The sequence below is a fragment of the Gymnoscopelus microlampas genome (assembly GCF_963454915.1).
Source record: "Gymnoscopelus microlampas genome assembly, chromosome: 17".
NCBI classification, from domain to species: domain Eukaryota; kingdom Metazoa; phylum Chordata; class Actinopteri; order Myctophiformes; family Myctophidae; genus Gymnoscopelus; species Gymnoscopelus microlampas.
In genome coordinates, this window is record NC_139954.1 from 21,925,849 (window position 1) to 21,953,644 (window position 27,796).

At 44.5% G+C, this 27,796-nt stretch overlaps 2 protein-coding genes across 2 annotated transcripts in view; one reads left to right on the top strand and one right to left on the bottom strand.

Moving 5' to 3' along the window:
- Nucleotides 1–1,977: 1,977 nt before the first annotated feature.
- On the top strand, nucleotides 1,978–3,535 carry nr0b1 (nuclear receptor subfamily 0, group B, member 1; the record flags this gene model as incomplete). Its single annotated transcript, XM_084083651.1, has 2 exons — nucleotides 1,978–2,841; nucleotides 3,294–3,535. Exons 1-2 carry the CDS (start codon nucleotides 2,145–2,147, stop codon nucleotides 3,533–3,535), a joined length of 939 nt encoding a protein of 312 aa, XP_083939777.1. The 5' UTR covers nucleotides 1,978–2,144.
- A 9,655-nt stretch (nucleotides 3,536–13,190) lies between these two features.
- il1rapl1a (interleukin 1 receptor accessory protein-like 1a) overlaps nucleotides 13,191–27,796 on the bottom strand; it is a gene marked incomplete at both ends in the record, with an annotated part of 186,258 nt that continues 171,652 nt past the window's right edge. Inside the window, 5 exons of the mRNA XM_084083633.1 lie at nucleotides 13,191–13,912; nucleotides 15,959–16,129; nucleotides 18,547–18,690; nucleotides 21,531–21,676; nucleotides 26,635–26,767. Coding sequence (XP_083939759.1) covers nucleotides 13,191–13,912; nucleotides 15,959–16,129; nucleotides 18,547–18,690; nucleotides 21,531–21,676; nucleotides 26,635–26,767 — 1,316 coding nt within the window. The remainder of the gene's footprint in view (nucleotides 13,913–15,958; nucleotides 16,130–18,546; nucleotides 18,691–21,530; nucleotides 21,677–26,634; nucleotides 26,768–27,796) is intronic.

Here is a 27,796-nt window from a genome sequence, read left to right on the forward strand (position 1 = left end):
AGATAGCCATCTTTTCAGTGCCTGTGCCTTTGCAACAAGACATAATGTAATCTCTCCTTGAGACGGAAGGATTTTTATAACCTGTGTTGGCTGGGCCTTGAGCAGGAGAAGAGACAGGCAGAGCGAAGGCTGTTTATCCCGCAGCGACCTTGGTATAAACATGTGAAAAATCTTTCTCTTTTCTCTCTCCAGTAAATCAATACAAAGATATTCTCTCTCTGAACAATGTTCTGGCCCTGCCACAAGTTTTTCATCCTGCCTTCATTCGTGGCTACAGTACGTCGATCATCTACGTCGTCGATCTCGCAATGCAGTGGAGACTGAGGTCCTTCTCACTGTTACTTTATGAATGCAGCAAGGCCCCCAATGCCACTCTTTCTCCATGCCAATGCCAACCTTTAATGAGTGGCATAGAAGTGACGGCTGCCGGGACCTTTGTTCAAGTATAGGTAAATGCAGTCAAACATGGTGCTGGAGTGTCGGCGTATCAACAAATGGGCGTGTTGACACAAGTAGGTGGGTTGACATCAAGCTGTGACTGGTCAATCTGACGCGGTGCACCAACTGAAGTGGCCTCAAGGTGCGATGGCCGACTCAGGGCTGTCCGAGTTGCATATCGATAGGGTTAGAATCAGTTATAAACTATTTGTTTTATTGTTTAGTTTAACACATGTGGAATCAGTGCCAACCCACCTACTTGTGTAGAGATACCCAAGTTTGTCTGTACTGTAGCTATCCATTACTCCCTTTGTTCCGCTACAGAGTCATGTGCACCCATGCCTCACATTGCCCAGAGTAGAGTCAGCCTGGACTTTCCCCTTTTTCTTTTACTTATCTCTACAACTCCAACTCGACAATAATATCCCAAATTCATTTCATTTGTTCTACTACCTCTCTTTTTTCTCTCTTCCATCTTTCTGGATTATCTCTCCTAACCTGCTTGTCCCTGTATGCTTCACATTCCTCCCTGGAGCCCCCCTTCTCCTTTTCTGTGGTAGCAGTCAACCCTAACCTGTGAACCCTCTTAGGAGCAATTATGATAAACCTCTAATTCATCTGCTTTATCCAACCCTGTCTTCCTCAGCTTCTCATTTGGCAATTTCGGCTTCTTCCCCTCATGCCCCCCACCCCTACCCGCACCCCACCCTAAGGTTACCCCCCCCCCCCCCTCCCCGTCCTCCTTTAGTGACAGATGCAAGGAGAGCGTTGAGTCATGACATCATAATTCACCAGCTCCTGTTTTCACGGTTAAATCAATAACAGTGTGTCCGAGTCAAGGTTGGCGGCCGGCCTTCACAGTGCGGCTCTCCCTGCTTCTTTCTCATAGAAAATCATATAAATTGTCCCTAAAATAATTAAGCCTTCAGATCCGTCTGTGGCCTATTTTTTACCGGCTGGTGCCTGATAAACGGCACCGCCAGAGAGTCAAGGTAAACGCTGAGAATAGTACTGAGGTCTGATTCCTTGTCTCCCTTTCTCCCTGATTTGTGCACTTACGCTCATACGCAGGTGCATGCAGCAGTTAATTAATCAGCTTCATTGATTAACCAACAGATCGATGGACATTTTAGGGTACACATCCTACACCAATCTCATATACAGGTGTTTAAAAATAGCCAAATAAAAGCATTATAAGAAATGCATATTATGTTTGATATTGTAGACAAATTTATGAAATTACATTGTGCATGTGGGTGTGAGAGAGAGAGAGAGAGAGAGAGAGACAGACAGACAGACAGACAGACAGACAGACAGACAGACAGACAGACAGACAGACAGACAGACAGACACAGAGACAGACAGACAGACAGACAGACAGACAGACAGACAGACAGACAGACAGACAGGGGGTTAGAGAGTCGGAGACAGAGGGCGTGGAAGTGGGTGGAGAAAGGGGAGGGGTCTGTGACCGAGAGGCGAATATGTAAAAAAGAAAGAAAAAAAAACTCTGAACAAGTTTTCAAAGCACGAGGACTCAGGACAGACGGGAGCTAATATAAATGTGCTGCCGCTCGCGCGAGGGTATCAGGGGCTAAGAAAATAGCGCTCCCTCTGTCACTGACCTCAAGCACTTCAAAGAGACAGCAGCAGCAGCGGCAGCAGCAGCCAGGCTCCATCCAGCCCATGCAGAGCAGCCAGCGACCATGGCCACTCTAGAGGGCTGCCACTGCCGGGGTGCCAGTGGCCGAAACAATAACAGCATACTCTACAACATCCTGAAGAGTGACAGCATCGCGGCGGCTACCGAGGAACAGCAACATCAACAAACACTGCACCACCTCTTGCACAGCGGCAGGACCAACAACACGTCCTCCTCCTCCTCCTCCTCGTCGTCCGCCTGTGGTGCGCCCACCTCCTCCTCCTCGTCGTCGCTGCTCCAGCTCAGACAGCAGGCAGCGTGCTCCTGCGGCTCGGCGCGGCGGCGCGGCGCGCTCCGCTCGCCACAGGTGACGTGCAAAGCCGCCTCCGCCGTCCTGGTGAAGACGCTGCGCTTCGTCAAGAACGTGCCGTGCTTCCGCGAGCTGCCGGAGGACGACCAGCTGGCGCTCGTCCGGAGCGAGTGGGCGCCGCTGCTCGTGCTGGGTCTCGCGCAGGACCGCGTGGACTTCGAGACCACGGAGACCGCGGAGCCCAGCATGCTGCAGCGCATCCTCACCGGCGCGCCGGAGCGGCAGCAGGACGAGCACCACCACCCGCCGGCCGAGCAGAGCAGCAGGGGGGCGGCCGGGGTTTCTGTCCTGGACATCCAGGCTATCAAAGCGTTCCTGAAGAAGTGCTGGACTCTGGATATCAGCACCAAGGAGTATGCTTACCTGAAAGGAGCCGTGCTGTTCAACCCAGGTATGATGCTGCTGGTTTCATTCCCCATCAGTCACAGGTGACACATAGTTGAAAGGTGTTGTGGTCAGACTATGACATGGATATTGGCATAGCTATATAGTAAATTCCTAGCCCTCTAATAATATACCTTAATATTAGCTATATCAAATATTAATATTAACTATATTACTATTATATAACAATTACAAACCATATCATATCAACATAGATAATTATTCTCACTTTTAATCTTCCGTTTTCTTTCTTTTTTATCAGAAGAAAAACCCATTCCCCCACCCATTCACATGTAAATGTGATTATTTCATATCTACACCATTATAGACAAGTTACTTTTCTTTCGGTTATTACAAGTGACGTGTATTAAGTCCTGTTTGTGCCATCTGTTTTTATTTAGGTTAACAGGTAACATAATGTTTAATATGGTTATAAAAGAATCCTCTCCTGTTGCTCAGATCTAGAGGGTCTTCGCTGTCTCCATTACATCCAGTCATTGCGTCGGGAGGCGCATAAGGCTCTCAACGAGCACGTCAAGCTGATCCACCGTGAAGACACCACGCGTTTCGCCAAGCTGCTGATAGCACTGTCCATGCTGCGGGCTATCAGCGCGCCGGTGGTGGCCCAGCTGTTCTTCAAGCCCGTCATAGGGACCGTCAACATGGAGGAAGCGCTGCTGGAGATGTTCTATGGGAAGTAGGAGTTCTCCACACAAGGACAAGAGTGGGAGTTTGGCAGATACACCTGCTGTAACATCTGCCTCATAGTACCAAGTTCATGTTGGTCAGGGGAAGAGATGGAGGGAACAGACTGAATTGATTAACTGCTGTTTACAGTAGCGCTTTCAAGGACTGTGAAATGGTATACTACAGGCGTGTGTGTGTGTGTGTGTGTGTGTGTGTGTGTGTGTGTGTGTGTGTGTGTGTGTGTGTGTGTGTGTGTGTGTGTGTGTGTGTGTGTGTGCGTGCCTGCGTGCGTGCGTGTTGGTGTGTGTGCGTGCGTGTTGGTGAGAGAGTTTTGTAACTCTGTAAGGACCAGATAGTATGATGTGGCAGAGGAAAATATATCATGTATAGCTGCTGGACTTCATAACTTATTGCTTTTTTATATGAACTATTTTTCTATAATAAAATATTCTCTGAATGATTTTCTGTTATCCCTTGTGCTAATTAATTAGTCAGTTATGTGACCATAAACACATGTTTGTTTTTACTCACACTGTTTTCATGGGGGTGAGATTATCAAGGTCCTGAGATAAATTATGTTATTGATACAAACTAGAGTAGATCTTCTTTAAAAGTTCATGTGCGCTGCCTTGAAAGGGTCATATTTATTTAAACCAACTGAAAGTAGCTTATGCAACTTTTGTGATTTTGATGATGCAAAGTACAGATTCATATACATTACATGAGCATTATGCCAACGACTCCAACTCATCATTCTGGAGCCTGGAGATCGAGGCTAGATGCTGGTTAACTATTGGTGACATACCATGTTAGACCACAAGAGGGCAACATTATACCACACCTTACTAGGACAATAAGAGGGCACACTTGCACAGTACACACACACACACACACACACACACACACACACACACACACACACACACACACACACACACACACACACACACACACACACACACACACACACACACACACACACACACACACACACACACACACACACACACACACACACACACACAAAAATCGGCAAGACACACCATCTCCGGTTTACTTCCCGTATCTGCAAAGTCTCGTGTCTCGCGTAGCTATCTGCGTGAAGTGGGCCTTTTTAGGCAATAGCGGAGACCGGAAGCAGGTTGGCGTCCACCCACTTCACGCAGATAGCTACGCGAGACGCAAGACTATGCAGATAGTAAACCGGAGATGGTGTCTTGCCAAATCATGTTCCGCGAGTCTTGTTTTTTTTTTGCCGATCTGCTGTTTTTGCTATTTTAGAATGTTTATGCTGAAAAGTAACAGTTTTGGCCATAATGAGGTTTCCGCCCGGCAGACAATATATTAATATTTATATTGTACAAATTTCTGCTATACGAAAAAGTATTGTTACTGCACTGTTTCTTATTTTTATTTTCATTTGTTATAAAATGTCACTGACATCACAAGGTATTCTTCATTTTACGTATGGTCCAGTAAATTATTAATTCATATCAGTCACTGTATTCAAACTGTAAGTCTTAAACAAAATATATAAAACATAACCCTAACCCTCGATAAAATCAATATGGTAACGTCTTATGCAAATGAGCCATGTGGTCGAATGTAAACAAATCGCTAGTGCAGTCTGGATCTGTCATGACCGTCATGGATGAACTTCAACCTGGTGTTTGCACTTTCTCCATTTTTTACCTGTTCATTAATCTACATAAACGTTCGGATTTCAAATATAAAGTTTTTGACCCTGGCGAGGGTGGGAGTTGAAATCGTGACTCCTGCTTATTTTGCGGCTGCTCTATCCATAGCTCAGTCGGAAGAGCTCTTGACTTCAGACCACAAGATCATGGGATCGAATCCCAGCACAGGAACCTTGGCATCTGAGCAATCTGGCTCCCACGGGTCTACTATCTTTTTTCGCCTTATCATAAAGGTTGCTGGACAAGGATGAAATGCATAATTTATTAAATAATATAAAGGTAATATCAAATACATTGTAAAAAGACATGACGCTTTATTAGCAAGACAGTCTTTTATTATATTATTCCTCATTTTGCTGGTTTCCCCTGAAACCCCTTTACTGTTACAGAGTAGAACTGCCTTAGAATCTCTGCTGATGATGTGGCCATAGCTGAATGGTTAGAGAGCCTGCCTGGCAGGCCATAAATCTCAGGTTTGATCTCAGGCCTCAGCAAAGTGTCCCTGAACAAGACACTTAAAAGAATAGTTCCCCCCAAAAATACTTATTTTCTATCAATTACACACTCCATGAAGCCTTGAATTCATGGAGATTCTTTTGTTTTTGACACATTCCTGAGCACAGACTCAGACATATTGATTGGATGCATGGCGCATATAATAGGCTATCGCATTGTAGATTAGTAGGCGATAATTCCAATATTCACTATACACTCCTCATGTTTAAGCCTAACTGAATTATATATTTATGGACTTGGATATAAATTGTATATATTTTTGGACGACTTGTGCATTTAATTTGTCGGCAATACTTTGCCACGCTTTCTCCCTGGATCCATTTATTGCGGCCGTGTTTCCTTTCTTGCTTATTATACATTTTTACTTCCTCCTATGATTCCGGGGAGACATCAAATTTCTCTTTTGGGTCTTGGGTCAAGACCCAGGCTCCCGGGGAGACATCAAATTTCTCTTTTGGGTCTTGAGTCCCAAGGCTCAAGACCCAAAAGAGAAATTTGATGTCTCCCCGGGAGCCTGGGTCTTGACTCAAGACTCTTTTGGGTCTTGAGTCTTGGGACTCAAGACCCAAAAGAGAAATTTGATGTCTCCCCGGGAGCCGGGACCCAAGGCTCAAGTTTGGGTCCCAAGTTTGTGAACCACTGCCATTTAGAACAGTGGTTTTCAACCCTTTTCATGCCAACTTGGACCCCTAAATTGATATACATTTGGCCACGGACGCCCATCTGAAAATGTTTTGTGCCAGGGACCCCCAGAAGCAAAGATTTTAGTTAAAAAATGTTCGCTTTAAAAATGTATATATATTTCAAAGATATGCACACATTTTCAAGATTTTTCAAAAATAGCAGATCTACAAGCTCATGAGCTTGTAGATCTGCTATTTTTGAATAGCCAAAGCCAAGTGATTAAAAATGATTGTGACGCTATCAGTGGCGTACCCACCGTGAAGGCAGGAACTAAAATATCACTTCCCCTAGAAAAGGAAGTAAAAGACTGACTGAAAAACAGGCAGTGAAAAAAATCCAAACAGAATAGTGGCTGTCGGACCATTAGCCCGCCTCCTCATCCATTCACGCGGGCAGGCAGCTAATCACCACCGTATCCATTCAGCAGAGCGACCCTCGCCTATATAGTGATGCAAATGTCACTGAATAACAAAAGGGGGGATTCGGGGGAAAGGTATAGGTGAAGGTAACTGCAGGTGGAGCAGAGAAACAGCAGACTGATATATTCTCATCATATGAACCATAGAGTTGATATCGAATCTTCACTCACACACACCTCCTGGTGGTCTGACTAGGCATAGCAGGAAAATAATACTAAAGGGTGGAATCCCCCAAAATAGGAGAAATGGAAGGACAGGAGTTGTCCAGGAGAAATGGTCAAATAACAGGAGTGTCCTGGTGAAAACAGGAGAGTTGGCAGGTATGACACACACACGCACGCGCGCACACACACACACACACACACACACACACACACACACACACACACACACACACACACACACACACACACACACACACACACACACACACACACACACACACACACACACACACACACACACACACACACACTGCAGGGTGGGGAAAAATTGAGAAAATTGCCCGTGGAGTTGATTTGCCTCAGGGAATGTTCTACTTGCTCCCCCAAAATCCGGTCATTATGGTCAGGATTTTCCACAATGCCCCTGGCAAAAATCGACAGGAGGATGGAGGATTTACAGTAAAAAAAACAACATTGGATACAGCAGAGGCACAAAGTGAAGCCAATCACTCTTTGCACACTTTACTGCAGAGACTAAATGTTTATGTAGGGCATTGTCCTGTAATGTGACCTCAAGAGACTACCATAGAGGTACGGTAGTACACACAATTAAGTTGACTTTATTCACTCACTAACATAATTATTGAAAGTAATTTAATAGGGGAATCAAGCACAAGACAAATCAGTGAATTCCCATTTTGAGCAGCAACAATATGTAGGCACTGTTTGTAGGCCAGATGGCCTGTACCTGTGCTAGATCCCTGTGGCCTTGTTTTAGCCTGTTCCAACACACTAGCCTGAACATGCAGTCTGACTCAGCCTTGCATCGTTGCTGCTGTTTACAGTTTATATCATACCCAAGGAAGAGCAAGAAAGAAACAATGAGAGAGAGAGAGAGAGAGAGAGAGAGAGAGAGAGAGAGAGAGAGAGAGAGAGAGAGAGAGAGAATACATTTCCTCTCCTGAAAGAATCCTTGCTCAATCAGAAAGCCAACAGACCATGAGCTGACCTCTATTACGACGTGTGGGACCTGGAAGACAGTAGGACCATTGCAATCCATAGCTGTGCAACAGCCTGATAATTAATACTTCTGTAAAAAAACATTGTGGGGCAAAAAAAAACCTTATCATTTAGAAGGGGGGGGGGGGTTATATTGTGTTTTTAATGCCAGAAGGCACGCCCCTATACTCGCACTTCCTGACACAGTAACATCAACTGCGTCTCTCTCTGTCTCTATTAGGCATGTGGGGTATGATGTCTCTTGTAGTATGTTGTGTTAATCAAACATGGGCTTTAAATGAATGTTGTCTCTCTCTCTCTCTCCTGTGCGTATGCAAATGCATGTGCATCATAGCTGTGTCAGGTCTGGTGAGGCAAAACCATGGAAATGTTTGGTCCCCTCCAAACAAATCAGGGTGAAATAAAGAATAAAAACATAAGTGGGTCCCTTCAGGCTACCATATGACAGCTAGATACTGTTAGGACAGTCCGCTAGATACCTATAACCAGGGCAGTAGCCACGAAGGTACCACGAAGGCCATGGCTGCTATGTCCCCTAAATTTGGCCTTATAGCCTTCAAAAATGACATGTCCTGCCTCTTTAATGTCTGTATGGTCACCTATGTCTTTTGTCTATTGATATTCTGAATTATTACTGGGAAACATCAAGTGAAATGCTGTGCAGTGTGCACATAACCAGGGCAATTTAATATATTCAAGTGCACATCTTCTTCAAGTCAGAGGAGGTTTAACATAATAGCTGTCCACCAAGATGGAGACATGGTGAAATAGTTAACTTAGCTACTTAATGAATGGTTTGAAGATAGAATGTCAAATATCGTGTTTAAAGTAGGCCTATTCATTGTGCTTTTGAACTGATGTTATTAGGTCTGCTCAAGCAAAGACAGCCCAACAACTCTCTGTTGAACCAACCTCCCTGCTATTGAATCATTGAGACTCAATGCTGATTTTGACCTCATTAGTTAGGCAGCCTTGTCTGTCATTAAATATTTATAACTCTCGCAAATGAGAAACACACACTATAAACTAAGTGGTAGATCGAACTGAATTTCCAGACCCCACTCCTGTACTGGCTGTCACTCAGCAGTGAGCGTGAGCGGATACATACAATTGTCTACACATGGCATTGGTGTACCTCAGAGCATAAATGGCCTTGGTGCAGTCCTATCCAGTATCCACTCTTCAGCACAAAAGACGTAATCAGAATCTAATGTCACTGAATAACAAAGGGGGCATTCGGGGAAAGGTATAGGTGAAGGTAACTGCAGGTGGAGCAGAGAAACAGCAGACTGATATATTCTCATCATATGAACCATAGAGTTGATATCGAATCTTCACTCACACACGCCTCCTGGTGGTCTGACTAGGCATAGCAGGAAAAGAATACTAATATTGTCAAGGGTGGGCGTGCGCACGCTGTCACAATCACACACACTCACTAGCGAGGACGGTGCTATGAAGATATGCTTATTTCTGTCTCTATCTCCCCTCTGCGCTCCATCTCGATGGGGCCCATTTTCTCTCCAATTAAGCCCTTAATTGCTCTGGATAATAAAGAGTCTATTAATCCTGTGTCTACTAATAAAACCCCAGCTGTCAGGCAGGAGGCTGCCAACACGCAACAGTCACCAGTTCTATTTAGTCCTGACACCACAGTGTGTAATGCGAGCATGCCTCCTGCTATCAGCATCTTTATTACACGAACCGCTGTTTAGGCACATATTATGGTTTATGTTATGACTTAGCTACCTTTTTATGGATGTGGTTATTGCAGCTGTTTCTTTCCATAATTCCATAGCTTCTAAGGTTATGTGAACTTGAGTTGAAGATGTGCTTCTGTGTTGTTTTTGACAAACTTCTTGAATCCATTTTCAAGCCTCTCTTTGTTCATTTCCCTCTTCATACCTCTTGTTCTATCTCAGACTCTGCACATGGCGCACACTAGAGAAGAAAAGCTGATTTATTTTCTTCCTGTGCAGTCATAGACTATCTCCATCACATTTTACACTGTTCTGAGGGTGTTATCAGCCCCCAGGAGATGGCACTGTTTGACAGTGTTAAACCACTCTCTTGGCTCATGTTGCCGAGTTAAAGTTGTCATGGGTCAAATGAGAGTCCTTGGCACAAATCCAAAATGTCTCTGTTATATCAGCGCATTTAAAACTGACAAACCCCCTTCATGGCCTCGGGCATTCGGCACGGTCTAATCATTCACCTTTCTGCTTTGCTTTGTAAATTGATATGCTGCTGTATAGTAAAATGTTTGCCAGTGCTGTATTGATTTGTTACAGAAACAAGAATCATTGCCGTTGATTTAGACGAGTGCGCCACAAGCAGACCAAAATTACTGCATACATAGACGATGGGCACTAACTTATGCCTTATTAATTTTTTTATTTGGTGCTGTGTGTTTGAAGTGAGCGATTTGCATGTTGTGTAATTTAGCTCTCACATTATCCATTATGCTCACGTCACAATTGCCCCTCAGAGGTGATTATTAGGTGTATTCAAATTGAACAAACTTTGATTATAGGCTATTCTCATCAATCTAACAATTAAGCGGAATAGCTGACTAAGCCCACCTAGCTATAATGAGTAAAATTAATTGTAAAAGCATGCAAGGGGAGGAGCTATGACAGACTTACATACTGTAGCTGCACCCATACAGTACACCTGCACAGTGCACACAGGCATCAATGTACTGTACATAGTGTAGGTACCTGCACACACGCATACATAGACACAGTACCTACACACATGCATACTGTGCAAAGATACATACATACATACATACATACATACATACATACATACTGTAGTGTACATACTCTGTATTTTACTCTTGTATACCTACTGTAAATGGGCTGTAACAAATAAAACCTTGAATGTTGAATCTACCTGTATAGCACTGGAGTCTTGCAGGGTTTTCCAGTGAGCAGCAGTTTTGGCGCAGTTAGGGGTTAAGTGCAAACATTAGCCACAATGTTAGAAGATCTTCAGAGCAGTTGCTGTTGAGGGAGGGGACATCCCTCCTCCGTTTGCCTGGACCAGATTTCCCAGCTGGGTCAGCGATTCAAACCAATGAGCTAGTGAGCCAAAGAATGGTCGTACGGAGAGACATAAGGAAAACGTCAAAAGGAGATCAATGTTTTTTAATATGCAGTGAGAAAGTGAGGGCAACTGATAATGATTGTGTTTCTATAAAGATAGACATTTCTTTCCAAGTGAAAATTGTGTTTATATATATTTATATAAATATCTATATTATATATAGAATACATATCTATTTGCTATGCATACTCAGAAATCACACCTTCAATTATAGTAAAAAACGTCTCTCAAAACACACAAAAAATGTATTATTTTCTTTGCTTAAACATGAACTAACCATTTCAACCAAACAAATTCTCAGGGTGGGAATGTTAAAAAAGAAAAGAAAATGAAAAGAAAAATGAATTTACTTTTGAATCTAGAACTGTAGAGGACACTTTTTTCATGTTGGACTTCAAAATCCACCCGAATTGTCTTAACAAATCAGGAACCACGTTGCAAAGTAGTGTACAAAACCAGCATAACACTTATACATAACTCCCCTTTCCAATGGAAGATGAAATGCAAATAAGTATGATTTCTCAAGCAAACTCTTTTTTTTGTTTTTTTTTATATAAAAATAGATTTCTTTTTAAAATAATCTACATATTTCTTTTTAAGGTGAGGCATTTCACTATGACGCTAAAACAGCAAGGCTGTTTGTTTCGATAGAAAATATGAAGCTTTATATGAAGCCTGATTCATACGTCATCGTAGTGCGGCGTCGCTCGCCCGAAAACAGCCGGCAAGTGACACTGTCATACGATGAAGTATAAACTGAGCATCAAGTCTGAGTTATACCTAGTTACGCACAGGTGTCACACACCAAAAATAGCCGATCTACAAGCTCACACGCTTTGAGCTTGTATCGGCTAATTTGGTGCGCAACACCGGCACGCAACTAAATATAAATCAGACATTAGAGAGAGCTCAGCCAGTCAGTCAGTCAGTCAGTCCGTCCGTCCGCCTGTTTGGATGAAGAGGACTGGCATGACTCCCGAAGCCTTCCTCCTCATCCTCTGTCCGACAGGACGTTATATTGTTGTCAGCTCCTCCTTCTTTTTGCATATTCTATGATTTCTTTTTAAAGAGTGTTTTCTTTTAAACTAGATACACCTTATACAGGTAAAACAAAAAAAGAGAAAAGAAGTTTCGGCTCCTCAAAGCTCCTAAAATGTCCAGGCAATTCCAAAAAAGTGTTAAAAACGTTCATTTTAAACTACACAAAGTAAAAAAGAAAAAGAAAAAACAGGGGGGAAAACGTAAAGAAAGAAAAAACACAACAGCGCATGTACATGACATACTGGCGTCCCAAATAATTGATTTGAAACAAAAGATACAAAATAATAAACAAAAAGGGAAAATAAAGATATTACAACTCTGTGTGCCAAGTAAAAGCAAAGCCGCAAAGTAAATAACACATTAAACATGATTGAATAAAAAACTAAAACAAACAGGAAGACACTGATGCTACAAATAAATTTGAAATATATGTACAAGACCCTGTTTTCCTTTAGTATGTATGCATGTATGATTGTGTAGGGGTGTGTGTGTGTGTGTGTGTGTGTGTGTGTGTGTGTGTGTGTGTGTGTGTGTGTGTGTGTGTGTGTGTGTGTGTGTGTGTGTGTGTGTGTGTGTGTGTGTGTGTGTGTGTGTGTGTGTGTGTGTACATGTATGCTTGTGTGTGCACGTGCACAAGTGCCATAGTGTGTGGGTTCTTTTATTTTCTTGCCGAGTTCATGTTGAGTCCATCTCTCAGTAAATGATGAAACAGTGTGTTGTCAGTTTGATCGTAATGCTCCTGTAGTTTCATGTAGTTGTAATATAGGAGCTGTCTGCTTGACAGAACAAGGGAGCCGCCCACTTCTAAAATCCAAACTCCATCCCTTGTTGTCAGTCGGCAAGGGTCCGATCCACACTGAATCCATCCAAACTCTCTCTCTCCCCAGTTTAGTCGTAGCTATTCATATAGATCTAGGTTGACCCATCTCTGTGTTCCTAAGCCCTGTCAGGATATGCCCAGCCTAACCCATGCCTAACTGTTCCTGATTCCTACGCCTGACGTCAAGTCTCTCCTCGTTACCAGATCACACTGGAGATGCTGGTCTCCCTTGGCAGCAGGGGCAGCATTGCATTGTTAGCGTGCGCCTCCTCCAGGCTGTGCTCGCGGCTCTTCCCCGGTGGCCTCTGCCCATTGAGCAGTGTTAGCGGGATGTTGCAGTAGGTGTGCTGGTTGCCCAGAGAGGAGAGAGGTGGCAGGGTGCCCCCTGGGGGGAGGTCATACTCATAGCTGCGGTAGTAGTGTTTCTGCCTCATGGTGGTGTGGTAGGTGTTGTGGAAGGACGAGCGCAGCTCCGGGTGGGCAGGGGCCATGGCGGTGGAGGTGGCCGCCGCCATGGAAATGGCCGAGACGGTCTGCAGCTCTCCGAAGGGGCCCTGCTCACTGACGTCCAGCGCTGGCTCGTGGCTCAGCATGGGCTCCGTGCGTCTGAACGGCATCTCGTACTGCAGCTGCTTCCAGAACTTGGAGCTGAGCTTGTTGCTTTTGGGGCCGCGCCACTTGATGACAGTGAGGGTTTTAATGGTGTGTTTGAGGGCCTCCACTTCCTGGTAGTTCATGATGCCGCGCAACTCTGCGCACTCGATCAGGATGACCTTGATCTCGCCAGTCACCAGCATGTTCCGAAGCCGAGTCTCCAGCTCAAAGATGCTCCATCCCCGCCGCACCACGTAGTTGGGCGTCATGACGATAATGAGGCGCTTGCTCTGGTCTACGCAGCGTGCCACATCCTCAATGTAGGCTGGAAAACCAAAAGGGACACACAAAAAAACATTTAGAAGATGGAGAATGAACCAAGAGCCGCACCATACTGCTGCGATCCGTGTTGTAATTCTGCAGTTGAAGACATCACGTTGTAACGTCAACACTCAACGACGATGGATGGACATACAGTATCAGACACAAAACACAGGACAAAAGCTGGAATAACAAGCACACAACTCTACAGCCATTGTTACAGTATCTAGTGTTGGGGGGTATTTAATCTTTGAAATGGATACGTACAATGTTCTTTAATTTGTAGTGATTTGTCTTAAACCTAAGAATATTTCTGTACATGGACGTATCTGTACATGTGAGTGTGGTCACGCACACACGCAAACACAAATGCATGATGTGTATGTGTGTTTATGGGAGTCTGTGAGTGTTTGTGATGCACACATGCAGTGTGAGGGATTCTAATTGGAAAGCAATACTCGACTCAACAGACACAATTTAAACTTAGTGTTGCACTACAAATGACTGAAGATGAAGTATGGCAGATGGTTAAAACTGAACAGGCTATAAAGTACATTTAGGTTCAATCGCTGTCTACTGAGGTGGGCCTGACATCTCAGCTCAAAGAAATCTGCCCTGATATTAAAGCGTAGGTGCTAGCCTATACTTTGACTGTGTTGCTTGCCGGAGACGCCTGATTTTCAATTGAAAATCTGTTATTTTTGGTGAGCGACATAAATTAGACTTAAGCCCCTACCCCCCCTCTCTCTTTTCCCGTGTCTTAGGACCAAGTGAATGACAGGAGCTGATACAAGAGGAAATGACTGGGCGGGAGTACCTCCAAGGAGTGTTGTGTCATCCTGGTAATGCTCATTGGTGAGACCTAAACATAAAGATTTCCACATTCAAAACTCAGATCACAAGGAAGAACACAGCACACACAAACAGCAACATGATCAGTACAGTCAGAAACATGGCCCCGCCCCCACCAACTCTTCCCTGTTTTTTTGTTTTCTTTTGTTTTCTTTCTCTCTACAAACATCATGCTCCCCTTGATAGGGAATCAGTCAACGCTGATTTGGGGTTCTACTGATGCTGGCAGCAATTTAGTTTTGATTAAAGGGAAGAAGGCGGATAATCCGATGGGGCTCCCAGAGCCTCTGCAAGTCTCCCCACTGATGTTTAATTCTGTCTGGACCGCGTCTGTTTGGGTGTGTTTGCCCATAAGCACACAGCATTCCTGGCTACAGAAGACTCTGTACCAGTGCCACAGACAGACTGCCGAGCAGAACTTGCACGCACAAGGATATGTTCAGACAGAATTTTCATGCATATATTAATGCATGGATGAAACGATATAGGCTGGACGAGCGAGGGCACTTATTAAAACAGCTGCACAATGCATATGCTGGATCTCCATGATGGCAGCACATTGCTGCACACAGCACGTTGTGTTTGGCATCGTTTGCTGGGAGAGCAGACGAGCTCCCGGAAGAAGGGCAAGGTAGGATATAAGAAATACGTTTATCTGTATAACATAAAGTTGAATATACGTATATGTTAGTTCCTTTCTCACACACTGTGTTTTGCAAAAAATGTTTTGGTGTGATAATCCCCCCACCCCTCAGCACATCAATTGAGAAAGATTTGAGAGGAAAATGAGTTTTGGCTTTCACAGACAAGAGACGATGATCTGGGCATTATCCGCTTTGCCCTGGGAGTGCTAAATGTTGAAACACGAGACAGACAGTACAGTGACAGTGAGAAAACACACTGAGGACACACAACACACAACAAAGAGCTCAGATTATGAGTATTAGAAACGTGACAAACTCCACAGCAACTACAGTGTGCAAGCAACTGTGAATGTCTACGCCAATACAATCAAGTACACAGTCAAAATCCTGCGTGATAATTTAACTCTGAGAGGGTACAAATGTAACCACACATTTGTGGAGAGTTGAGAGTTAAATTAACGCCCAAGGTTTTGCTGCATATGTGTGTATGGGCACAGGACATGATACTGTACGTACAGTATGTGCACACAGACACACAAACACCCGGTGCTTACTTCCTGTTGGAATGAGGTCTCGATCTGGGATGAAGAGTTTATAGCCATAGTGTTTCTCTAGGACGTCGGGGAGGATCTCCAGAGCAAAGCGTTCCTCCTCTCTGGTCTCTTGGCTCCACTGGTCAGGGTCCACCTTCGTGTAGGACAGGTATGCATCATAGTCCTTATTATCTGCAACACCCAGCAGAGAGAGAGAGGCTTGAAAACAACATGTAAAGTACAAACACATGGTTGAAGGGTCCAGGGACTCGTAGGGGTCCTAGAGGGGGGTCCCCAGCAAAATGAGGAACAGTATAAACACTTAAGGCCTATTTTATTTTGTTGGCTCTTTGAAAATAGACGATCCACAAGCTCATAATGCGCAATCTTCTCTTATGGGGGTTCCTGGTGCTAAATCTTTTGAAATGGGGGTCTGCTGCAGGGTATCTTGACATGAAAATGCTTGAGAACCACTGCTGTATAAATGCTCTGATGGAGCACTATTAATAAGCCAACTAGTTGCCCACCCAGGCATGCTCTGGAAATCCCCCTACCTTCCACTTAGTATAGACAGTCATTATCCACCTCACAGCAAGTGACCTTTTACACATTTACATCTTTTCTACAGTGATGCGTGAATGAAGATATGTAAGTAGTATGCTTTGGGTTAACTGTTGACTGCCGGGTGAATTGTTTTGTGGTTGTAATTATGTTAGCCTTTGAGGGCAGTTTATTGATAGTGAGTTAGATGAGTTATTTGAATGCTGATTATTTAATAGACCACACCCTACAGTAAAGTTGACGCCAAAAACGTCCTGTTTCCGTGTCCTTACCCAATATTGGTGAAACCTCCCGAGCCAGTTATATAGTTCAGTACACATACAACACATCTCCATATCGGACTTGAACCAGGGAAGTAGTGGACAAGTGGTTGACGTGCTAAGTGCTAGAACGCCCAGACGGGTAAATGTTTTAACCACTTAAACCCTACAGTATATACTTCAGTTGACCGGGGTCCTCCAGGTGTCTATACTTGGGTCCCTCCTATTTTCCCTCTACACGAAATATTTGTTACCAAAATTACCCGATGTACAAGCTCACAAAGTGTTGTGTCATGTCACATGTGAGCTTGTGGATCTGTTAATTTTGTTGAATATTACCCAAAATAGGGATGCTATGGTTCATGTGGTTAAATAGTTTCGCATTACTTACTTCTCAAACCAGAGTCTGTAGACTCACATACAGACACATATGCAGGAATAAAAACGGGGTAGACAGAAAAAACTCCAATCATGAGTCAACCCTCCCATTTTCCCATACCCCCAAATCTCAAAATGATTTCCCAAAAGAGAGAGTGAGGAGAACTGAAAAAAAAGTAAGAAAAAAAAGAAAAAGAAGAAAATAGACAAAAGAGAAAAAAAGCAATATGGTGGTATAGCATGAGCCGAGTGAGTCCTAGTCATTATGCTCAGCAGAGGCTGGCGTATGTGGGTCAGCCAAGTATGGAAGCTGGCGTTTTCACAAGTTCTTTGAGGAGCAAACGCAGCTTTGAAACTTGCGCGAGAGGCCATCCACTCGTTACAAACATCAAACAGCACCTCCAAATTAGCGGACGCCCCAGCAAATTAGCCGTCTAGCGAAAACCTGGGAATTCATAACAGCTCGTATCAATCGCCGTTGTCGGTCCAATTGAATTATGTAGCAGCATGAGCATTTTATGCTACAAAACCGTCTATAATAGATGACTCCTGCTACTGTAGAATGATCCAATGATTAAAATATGAGTTCAATACAATACAGCACAACACAGAGAGCGAAGACAATTCAAAGGCGAGGGGAAGAAACCGGCTCTGAACAGATACATCCGAAAAACTAAGGCAAAAAGCAAACAGAATTGTAGAGAGGAAACAAAAGTTGCTATCCAATTTCTGGATGTTTGCTTTCCTATCCGTGCTCTAGGGAGGCAGCCTGGAGACCCCCCCCCCCCCGGTCCCGTCCCGCTGTCTGGGCCTCCACAGGGGAGGGTGGGCATCATTCCATGACATATTGAGACTGATCTCTTTTTAAATGGGCAACAAATTGAAAATCTGTCTCCTCTTTTTCCCTTGTGCAGCCGTTGCGTCAACATGTGCGCACACACACGCACGCACGGGCGCGCGCGCACAGACACAGACGCACACGCGCGCGGGGGTATTAAAGAGAGAAAGGGGGCAGAGATAGACATATGCAGAGAGAGAGAGAGAGAGAGACAGAGGGGATAGAGAGAGAGAGAGAGAGAGAGAGAGAGAGAGAGAGAGAGAGAGAGAGAGAGAGAGAGAGAGAGAGAGAGAGAGAGACAGGGAAAATGGGCTGCTGTCACTGAGATAGAAGTGGAGATGGAGTCTGATCACTGGCGTCCGTGTCTACTAGGGAGCCTGTTATGGATAGATGCTCTGTCAGAACACAGGCTTGCACGCACGAACCCACGCACACAGCCTTCCTTCCTGCCATTCTCCACAAAAGATATTAGTAAGACAGGGCCGGGTAATGTGAGGGTGGGATCGTGGGAGGCTATGACCCCCACACACACACACATCCACACAGAGATGATTCATGTGTGGTCTCCCTACCTCCATCTAGGTCCTCGCTGCCAAAGTTTCTCCTGTAGAAGAGCATCAGTTCAATCCTGTAGCACTTGTAGAGGGAAATGAGGAAGATCAGCAGCAGCAGAATGGCACCCAGTCCTCCTGCCAGCTCCACCGTGTACATCAGCTCTGCTGAGAAGGGGCACACGCACGTGCACAAGCATACATGCACAGACACACACACACACACACACACACACACACACACACACACACACACACAGAGGGTGTCTGTAATTAAAACTACTGAGGCAAACTTGTTTCCAATTTCCACAGTTTGAATGCTTTCCTGTTATAAATGCACAGAGGTGTGACACAAAACAATTTGGTATCTCGTGTAAATCAGCGGTGCACATTCTTCTTCTCAGGTTTTTGACTCGCAGGCTTACTGCCCTCCCACCCCTCCCACCCAAACGACTACCTCCCAGTTAAACTCACAAAATGAGATACCACAGGCTACGGTAACATTTGCTATGAAGCTGGCACATTCATCCCCGATTCCCTCGCTCAAGTCGTGGAGGCCGGGCAGCATCAATCTCCAGAGGTAAGAGACATGAGTGTTATAATGAGTTTGGGAAAAATGAGAGGGGGTGGAGAGAGAAAGAGATAGAGCGAGCAAGAGAGAAAGGGAGAGAGTGGTGGAGAAAAAGGAGATGATGAGAAATTGGGTTCATTGTCTCTAGCAGGAGCACGACAACAACAATGCTCTGCTCTTTGGCCGTGTTCCATGGTGTGTGTGTGTGTGTGTGTGTGTGTGTGTGTGTGTGTGTGGGGGGGGGGGGGGGGGTGGATGTGGATGAAGATGAGATGCCTTCATTCAGTGGTTCTCAAAGTGGGGTCCTTGAGGGGGTTCCAGTGGGTTGCCAGAAAATGTATTTAATATATAGTGTCAAAATCAGTTTAACCACTTGAACACTTGAAATCGGTTATTTGAAAATAGCGGATCTAGAAGTTCACAACGCGATGCATCGCAAGGTGTTGTGAGCTTACAGATCTGCTATTTTAAAAAACATCTTGAAGAAACACATTTTTTGTATGCATTTTAACAAAATATATTTTCAGATGGGGGCAAAATATATATGAATTTGGGTGTCCATGACATGAAAAAGAACCACAACCACTGCCTTAATTTACTCATCTCTCTAACTGTCCTCTCCATCTCGACTCTGTCTCTCTCTTGCACTCTGTCTCTCTCGTCCCCCACCACACACACACACACACACACACACACACACACACACACACACACACACACACACACACACACACACACACACACACACACACACACACACACACACACACACACACACACACGTAATTTCTCTCTTCCATTTTCTACATCTCCTCCTCCCTCCTTCACCTCTGCTGCTCCCCAGAGACCTCGCTCGAGGAGGGATGACTTATGTTGTGTATTAAAGCAGCATTTACCTGGCTGGCTCCGCTAGAACAGGTGCACCTTATATCTCTGTCACCCACAACCCACCCCCACCCAAGAATGCCATAGCAACCGCACTGCACCTTCCATACCGGCTAGCCTGAAATGTGTAACCTCCATCAAAGCCCCTGAATACCACTTTTCTCCCTTCACCTCCCCTCCCCTCCATGCGCTCTCAATCTCTTCTCTTCTTTTCTTTCTCTCTCGCACTCTTTTGAGGTGGAGAGGAAAAGATGGTCCATAGAGACACCCACAGCCCAACTGTAGGGATTATGAATACTGCATTCTGGGAAGGAAGACATGAAATAAACATCTGAATAATGAGATGGAGAAAGAGAGCGAGAGACAGAGAGAGTTGGAGGGGGGGGAGAGAAGGAAAGACAGACAGACAGACAGACAGACAGACAGACAGACAGACAGACAGACAGACAGACAGACAGACAGACAGACAGAAATGGAGGGGGGAGTGAAAGAAATGATTGAAGATCTCTCCTAATCTCTGTGAGTTGCTTGTCCATCTCTTTAGGAATGCGTCCTTTCACCTAATGCAACTGGAATGTCTACAAATATGACTTGAAGCCAAACCGGGGCAGTCCACAAAAGGCACTCATGCAGGCTGAGTTAAAAGTAAGGGAAGAGGGGAGAGAGTGGGAGAAAGACAGATACAGACTTGCTATGTAAATGTATGCCAAAATTACTGGCCTGTTGGGAAAATGCAGAGGACCAATTTGCTGTTTAAACAGCCATCAAATTACCTCTCCCTGCTAAGTGACAACCACTGCATGAAGAGAGCGGCAGACATGCCAGTGAGCCAAGATAGCTATGCAGAAGTCAATTTATTTATAAAAAAAAAGAAGAAGAAAAAAAGTACAACATAAGACAACAAAACCAAATGGAGCATCAACATAGATTGCTATGGTAGTAAACACATCGGCTCTAGAAGAGGGATAGAGTGAAAGAGTAATTAAGAAAAACACACACACACAATGGAAGAAATCATACTGGGCTGGAAGAGAAGAAGAGAGTATTGTGTTTGTAGTTAGCCTTATTAGCCTTCACTGTGAATCATCAACAAGTCCTATGAGGGATTATTATTATTATGATGATATTATCATTATTATTATGTTTATTTATTTGACATGGACATCGCAATAACATTGGACAAACCAGATGCATTGTTTAAAGTGTATATAGCACAAGTGCAAATTTCCAACACCTGTCCACAGGAGGCTTTTCTAAATAGAATAACACTAGTCTAAAACCTGATCAAGCACAACAGACCCATAAATATATTATAGGAATAATTAACATAATCAAAATCAGACCGAATAACTTGTGAAACAAAAGGAGACATAATCCTTCCAATGACCAGTCAGAAACTATTCATGTGAGCACAGTTGATTTGATTTCAACCATATGGAGGTGACACTGTATGTGAGGTGCACCTGGATGAGGCATTTTCCATCTGTTGTTATGAGTTTGAAGTGTATGGAGCTTGTACGTCTTCACAATTAAGTTACAGAGCTCTTACCCCGTCTGAAGAGCTGGATGGTGGCTTGGCGACGGCCGTTGCCATTCTCCACATAACAGGAGTAATTCCCCAGGTCCACTTCTTCCACCGAGTCGATTGTCAAGGAGATGGCCACTTCCTGTTCCCCAAGATGCTCCTTGACAACCCTTTGAAACAATTCAGAAAAAAGAAACAACAGCACTCAGATACAGGTACAACTGCTTGTACTCAGGTACAAGCAACCTACTTGCTGCTTGTACCTGTATAAGTGAATGACAAATAAACCCCTCTTGATTCTTGAAAACTAAGATGGATCAGTTTCGTCATTGGGATTGCAACCATGATGAATCAACCACCAAGAAGAAAGTAGTAGTTTAAGTAGTTTACTTCTAGCCTGGAATTTCAGGCTAGTTTACTTCTCCTGCATCAAAATACAAAAAGTTAAAATCCGTGCACACGAAAGGGGCAACAAATTCAGGACATCGTTCAAGCATGTGTGTGTGTGTGTGTGTGTGTGTGTGTGTGTGTGTGTGTGTGTGTGTGTGTGTGTGTGTGTGTGTGTGTGTGTGTGTGTGAGAGTGTGTGTGTCATTAAAAGGCCATGTTTGTGCAGGGCACACTCAGCATATCGTGCCTTAATTCCCCCAGGGGTTGTGGTGATAAAACGTGTTGTAAGCGTCTTTCGGTACACCATACAAAGAGTATATTTTGCGGGGCCCCACGCGCTACTGTAAGTACTTCATGGTATGTTAATTTCTTCCTCGGCACTACAAAACATATGAGAAATGAAAATCAATAAGGGCTCTTCTTCCGAGCGTGGTGGGGAGGAGGGAGGGTGAATCAAATAACGACGACGAGAAGAAAATCTTTTTATAGCGGCTGCCATGGTAACCGAGAGGAGAGAAAGTAATATTCCATAAAGTAAATGAGAGTCCCCTGCTGGGCTGCTTGAGCCTGATGGAGGAGAGGACGTGGGAGATAATGCTCGCTCATACCTTACTCTCACTACTTAGCCCACATTTACTGCACCCCCAGAAACAAAGACAACATGATAAAGGAGTTTTTTGGCCATTTGTGTGCTGTGTGTGTGTGTGTGTGTGTGTGTGTGTGTGTGTGTGTGTGTGTGTGTGTGTGTGCACGTGCGTGCATGCATTATCAGTGTACAGCAGTGTATTATCTCTTTGTTAATAAGGGCTATAAGTACCTGTAAGCCAAAATAAAAGCAAAGAAGAGTTGCGTCTGCATCTGTGAGTGTTTGAGTGTGTGTGTGTGCGTGTGTGCGTGCGTGCGTGCGTGTGCCTGTGTGCGTGCGTGCGTGCGTGCGTGCGTGCGTGCGTGCGTGCGTGCGTGCGTGTGTGTACGTGTTGCTCTTTGTTGGCTTTCAAGCAAATAAACTGTACAGCTTGTTGAGGTGATTTGTCACCGGTAATTGAAAGTGGGCTTTTGTATATACAGTAAGAGGCTGAAAACTGAACTGATGGTATTTGTAGTTTCAAATGAGGTTGTTGTGTGATGAAGGATTTTAGTTGGCCTGGGAGTGGGAGGGAGGGAGGTACCAGTGTGATTCACGGCTCTCAAGGGAGTGGCGGGCTCTTTGAAGCCTCCGGTTTTCATAATAGAACACATTATAGAACACATTATCATTAACCACCACAGAGGTTGTGGGTTCGAATCCACCAGGGTGCATCCGGCTTTGTCGGGCATCTATGCGATCACAATTGGCCCGTGTTCAGGGGAGGGAAGCCTGGCGGAGAGGGTGATATATGTCACTGTATGTACTCCTACAGGCGGGGGCGGCACCTGTCAGCGGGGAGTGTTGGGCGGGAGGAGTAGAACGAAGGCTCTACGTCCTCCCGGTGGAGGCTCCTCACTGGTATGTGAGTCAGTAGGATACAACAGCAGTGACAACACAGAAATGTGTGTGGGGAGGAATAAATTGGCATAACGACTAGATTGGGGAGAAAAAGGGGTAAAAAATAATTGGCAACTCTAAATGTTTTTTTTTTAAAGGAAAAAAAAAGAACACATTATCAGGCTGCAGAACCTCGCTGCCAGCCACACACAATGTGACGGCCTGCAAAGACACGGTTATTGTTCGAAGGAAGTCTCGGACAAAGTCTGTAGGAGGACGAGCCTAGAGCTAGGTGGGTAACTAGGTAGTGAGAAGTGCTGTGTGTGACAACCCAGATGGTGATCTAAATGGCAGATGCTCACAGAGACAAACGCATGAGCTGAGAGGCTGATTGATGGAAAGAACAGACATGCACCGAGTATTATGGCCGACTCATTTGGAGCATATGACCTACTTACGTGAAGTTCAGCTGTACATTTTTCCAGATCAAGTAGAACTGTGTAACTCTTGGTTAAAACTAATCGTGAAAAGTCTATATTTGCCTTTTTTATCTTGTGATTGGCGATTCGTGTTATTGACACGGACACCTGACTGAGTCAATTGCAGTAGTATTTCCAAACTACGCCTGCTGCAGACACTCTTTCTTTTCAATATTCTCTCACTTCCTCATTAGAAAATCCACTGTGTTTGCTCATTTAGTGATCAATTTGCAGCTTATTCATTCCCTTTATTCGTTCAATCCAGAGCGCACCTGCAGACCACAGTCTGAACAGGACTCGGTCAATGAATTATTGATCACGTCCTTCATTATGCTGAGCCAGATTTGTTTTGCTAATTTATTAATCTCTGCACACCATGATAATGTCCAGTCATGCATGCTATGATAACAACAATAGCCCTGTCTTGGCCCGGTGCAAATGAGAATTTATGGGCCCGAGTTTCCATAGAAATTAACTCCTCCAAATCAATAGGCTCAGAGTTGTGTAAGTAGAAGGCTGCATAGATTCTGAGCTCAAGCTATGAGTGCTCTTCTCTGGGCTTGAGTTGTGCTGCTGCTGGTGCATTAGTTATAAAGCAAGCAATCCGAGACTGTGTGGGTGCCGCCTGAACTACAGAGGTAAACTTTGGAAACCATGTTGACTGCATCATCGCAATGGGCGATGGCTTGGCTGCAGGGCCTTGAAGCAAGCAGAGATTTGTTCATGTTTAGTCTCCTTTCTCTTTTATGTCTCCATCTCTCCCGTGCACTGTCCCATCCCTCTTCTGAGCTGTCTTCACGGGAGTAAAGCAGAGGCATTGGTGGGATCAGAGCGGGCCTCGGGTAATGGCATAGACAATAAAGAATGCATGATCAAATACATTATTGATCCGCAGCATGAAATATCGCTATGAAATATTGAACAGATGACCCCTCAGCTGATGAGTGGGGGAATCCTGGCATTAGGGTGCAATGGAATGAGCGAGCGAGAGGGGAAGCGATTAACTGAGAGAGTGTTGTGTGGTGGTTGGGGGTTAAAGCAAGCTTTGTTTGAGTTGTACATGCAAAGTCACGATATCGCAGATGCGCTGTCTTAAATTTTCTTCATCTCCTCTTTTGTTCCCATATCATATACCCCCCCCCCCAAACACACTCAACCGGCATACACTTCCCTCTTTCTACCACCCTTCTGTCTCGCTCCTCTCCCCTCCTATTTCCTCCTCTTTTTACGCGGTTCTACACCCTCCGCCATACCCGCGCCTCCCACCCCACCCTCCCCTCCTCTTAGGCTCCCACTGGCCCATCTGCATGCTGCTATAGGTGGCTGCGGTGAGGGCGATAGCGAGAGCGGCGGTGGTGTGAAAAATGGCGGTTGTTAACCATCTGACAGGGCTGTCTCCCCAGAGCTGCAGTCTCTCCAAACAGCGGCAGGCCCCTAATGGGAAACATGCAGACGGACCAGAGAATGGACTTGTTTAAATGTGCAACACCGCAGGGAGAGAGAGACATGAAAATGGACTTGTTTTAAATGTCTTATGGCCCTGAGAGGGAGGCTTGCTGGACCCACTTTTACTGTCTAATCCCGACAAGGTAAAGACACAGACAGAGAGAGAGAGGGAGGGAGGGAGGGAGGGAGGGGGAGAGAGAGAGAGAGAGAGAAAGAGAGAGAGAGACACACACACACACACACACAGACACAGACAGAGACAGAGACAGAGACAGAGACAGAGACAGAGACAGACAGACAGTGTGCGACAGACGCACGCACGCACGCACGCACGCACGCACACACACACACACACACACACACACACACACACACACACACACACACACACACACACACACACACACACACACACACACACACACACACACACACACACACACACACACACACACACACACACACACAGCCTTGTTTAACGATGTTACACCAGAGAGGGAGACAGATCTACGAGATTGAGTTTATGTACAACAGCTATAGAGGAAATATACTGGGGTAGTTGAGCAAAGCTCAGCCTGTCCACTTCCACAACTAAATGATAGGTAAGGGCCATCTAAACTGCAAAGGGAGAGAGAGAGAGAGAGAGAGAGAGAGAGAGAGAGAGAGAGAGAGAGAGAGAGAGAGAGAGAGAGAGAGAGAGAGAGAGAGAGAGAGAGAGAGATGAGCTTAACAGTGGTAGAAGTGGGGGACCCTTCTCCAATGTGAGGACAACATGACTGCTGATAATCAGGAAACAGATAGAGTTGTCTTTGGTATTCATTGGTATGCTAAAGATTCTGAGTTATGAAAGAGAGTTGAAGCAACAACGCCCTGGCCTTTCACTATCAAACAGGAACTATGACAGTTTAGTGAACAGAACATCAAAGCCAACAAGTGGAAAGCAGTGCATCATATCGGCATATGACTGAGACCCTGCTCATGTAGTATTGTCAAGGGTGTACCCGTTGTCAGTGTACCTGTTGTACCCGTCTGTTTGTCTGTGTCCCTTTTATGCCCATACAGTATATGGAGTTCCGTGATCAGTACATAGTTAACTAAGTTTAACTAGTGCTTGTAAAACACACATACACACAGACTCATGGTATACATTACTGGCGACCATTTTCCATTTGTTGTGTTAGAACTGTTGTGCTTTAATGCATTTTAATGCAGAGATTGATTTGAAAAGTCTGGCCAAAAAAATGCTCCTTATGAACAAAAATCGAACAATAAAAAAAGATAAACTGTAAGCAAAAGTGATATCCTAATCTCTGGGTATGGCTGATTCATTCATATGGCTGATATCTTACTTTATGTCGCTTTCCTGGACTCTCTCTTCATCCAGGTCCTCAATGAACTTCTCCCCCTTCATCCAATAGATGAGTGGGCTCACGTCTCCACTGTAGCCGAAGAACGCCCGGCATGTCAGGTTCAGGGCACCTCCTGTGAAGACAGGAAACATGACACACTGTCACTCTCGATAGCTCAACCAAGCAGCTGTGCCAAGTATGTTGAGTATGTGTGTTGTGGCACATGGCATTACATCATATTGATGCCTTACGCTTATGCCTTGAGACACTACAGCAACATTCTGAATCATACTGTTGGTAGCAGGTATCTGTGTGCACGTATGTAGAATTATTCTGTATTTTGTGGTTGTCAAGCATTGTACATTGTAAAATGATCAGTGTTAATTTAACTCTGGAGAGTGTAAAAAGGTATTGCACGCATTGCACGCACACACGCACATACATTTACATACAAACAAACACACAGGTCCGGAAGAAAATAAACTGGAACGAACACAGGGGGGCACTCAAGAGCTTCCTTAAACTCCCCTGGAGAATCAGAATCCATGGGAGAAGAGTAGAGCGAGTGGAAGTGAGGGAACGCTCACATTAATTTTTTTTTTATTTATTTTTTTAACTGTGGCTGGGTAGGAAGGTCAGGATTCAACAACAGCAGGTTACTGTAGAGCTGATGTGTGGGAGTTGTGGCTCACATCATCGTTTTACGTGATGCTTGTCTTTTGTTCCATGTGCTGATTTCTTATCAGTTTTATTCCACGTAAAGCAGAAAAAGATACGGTAATAATTGATAAGCGTAAGACAGCAACATTTCACTCTGTAATAAAAATTCATGATTGCAATTTAGCTAAGGAAAGTGAGATTACTCAACCTTATCTGACAATCAAACCTGTAGACACAATTTACATTTTTCAAATGAAGAACTGTTTCAAATTCAAAATCCTTGATGGGCCATAGATGGAAAGATGAATGCTAATGCTTTTGTAAGTGACCACATACTTTAAGACCTTGTGAAAGCCAATTAGAGATGGAATATTAGAAAAAAAACTCACCTCCAATGCAAGGCCATTTCAAAGCTGTAATTGCATGTGATATATATATATATATATTTGTATATTTATATTATGTATATATACACACACAGTATATTATACATAGGCAGTTT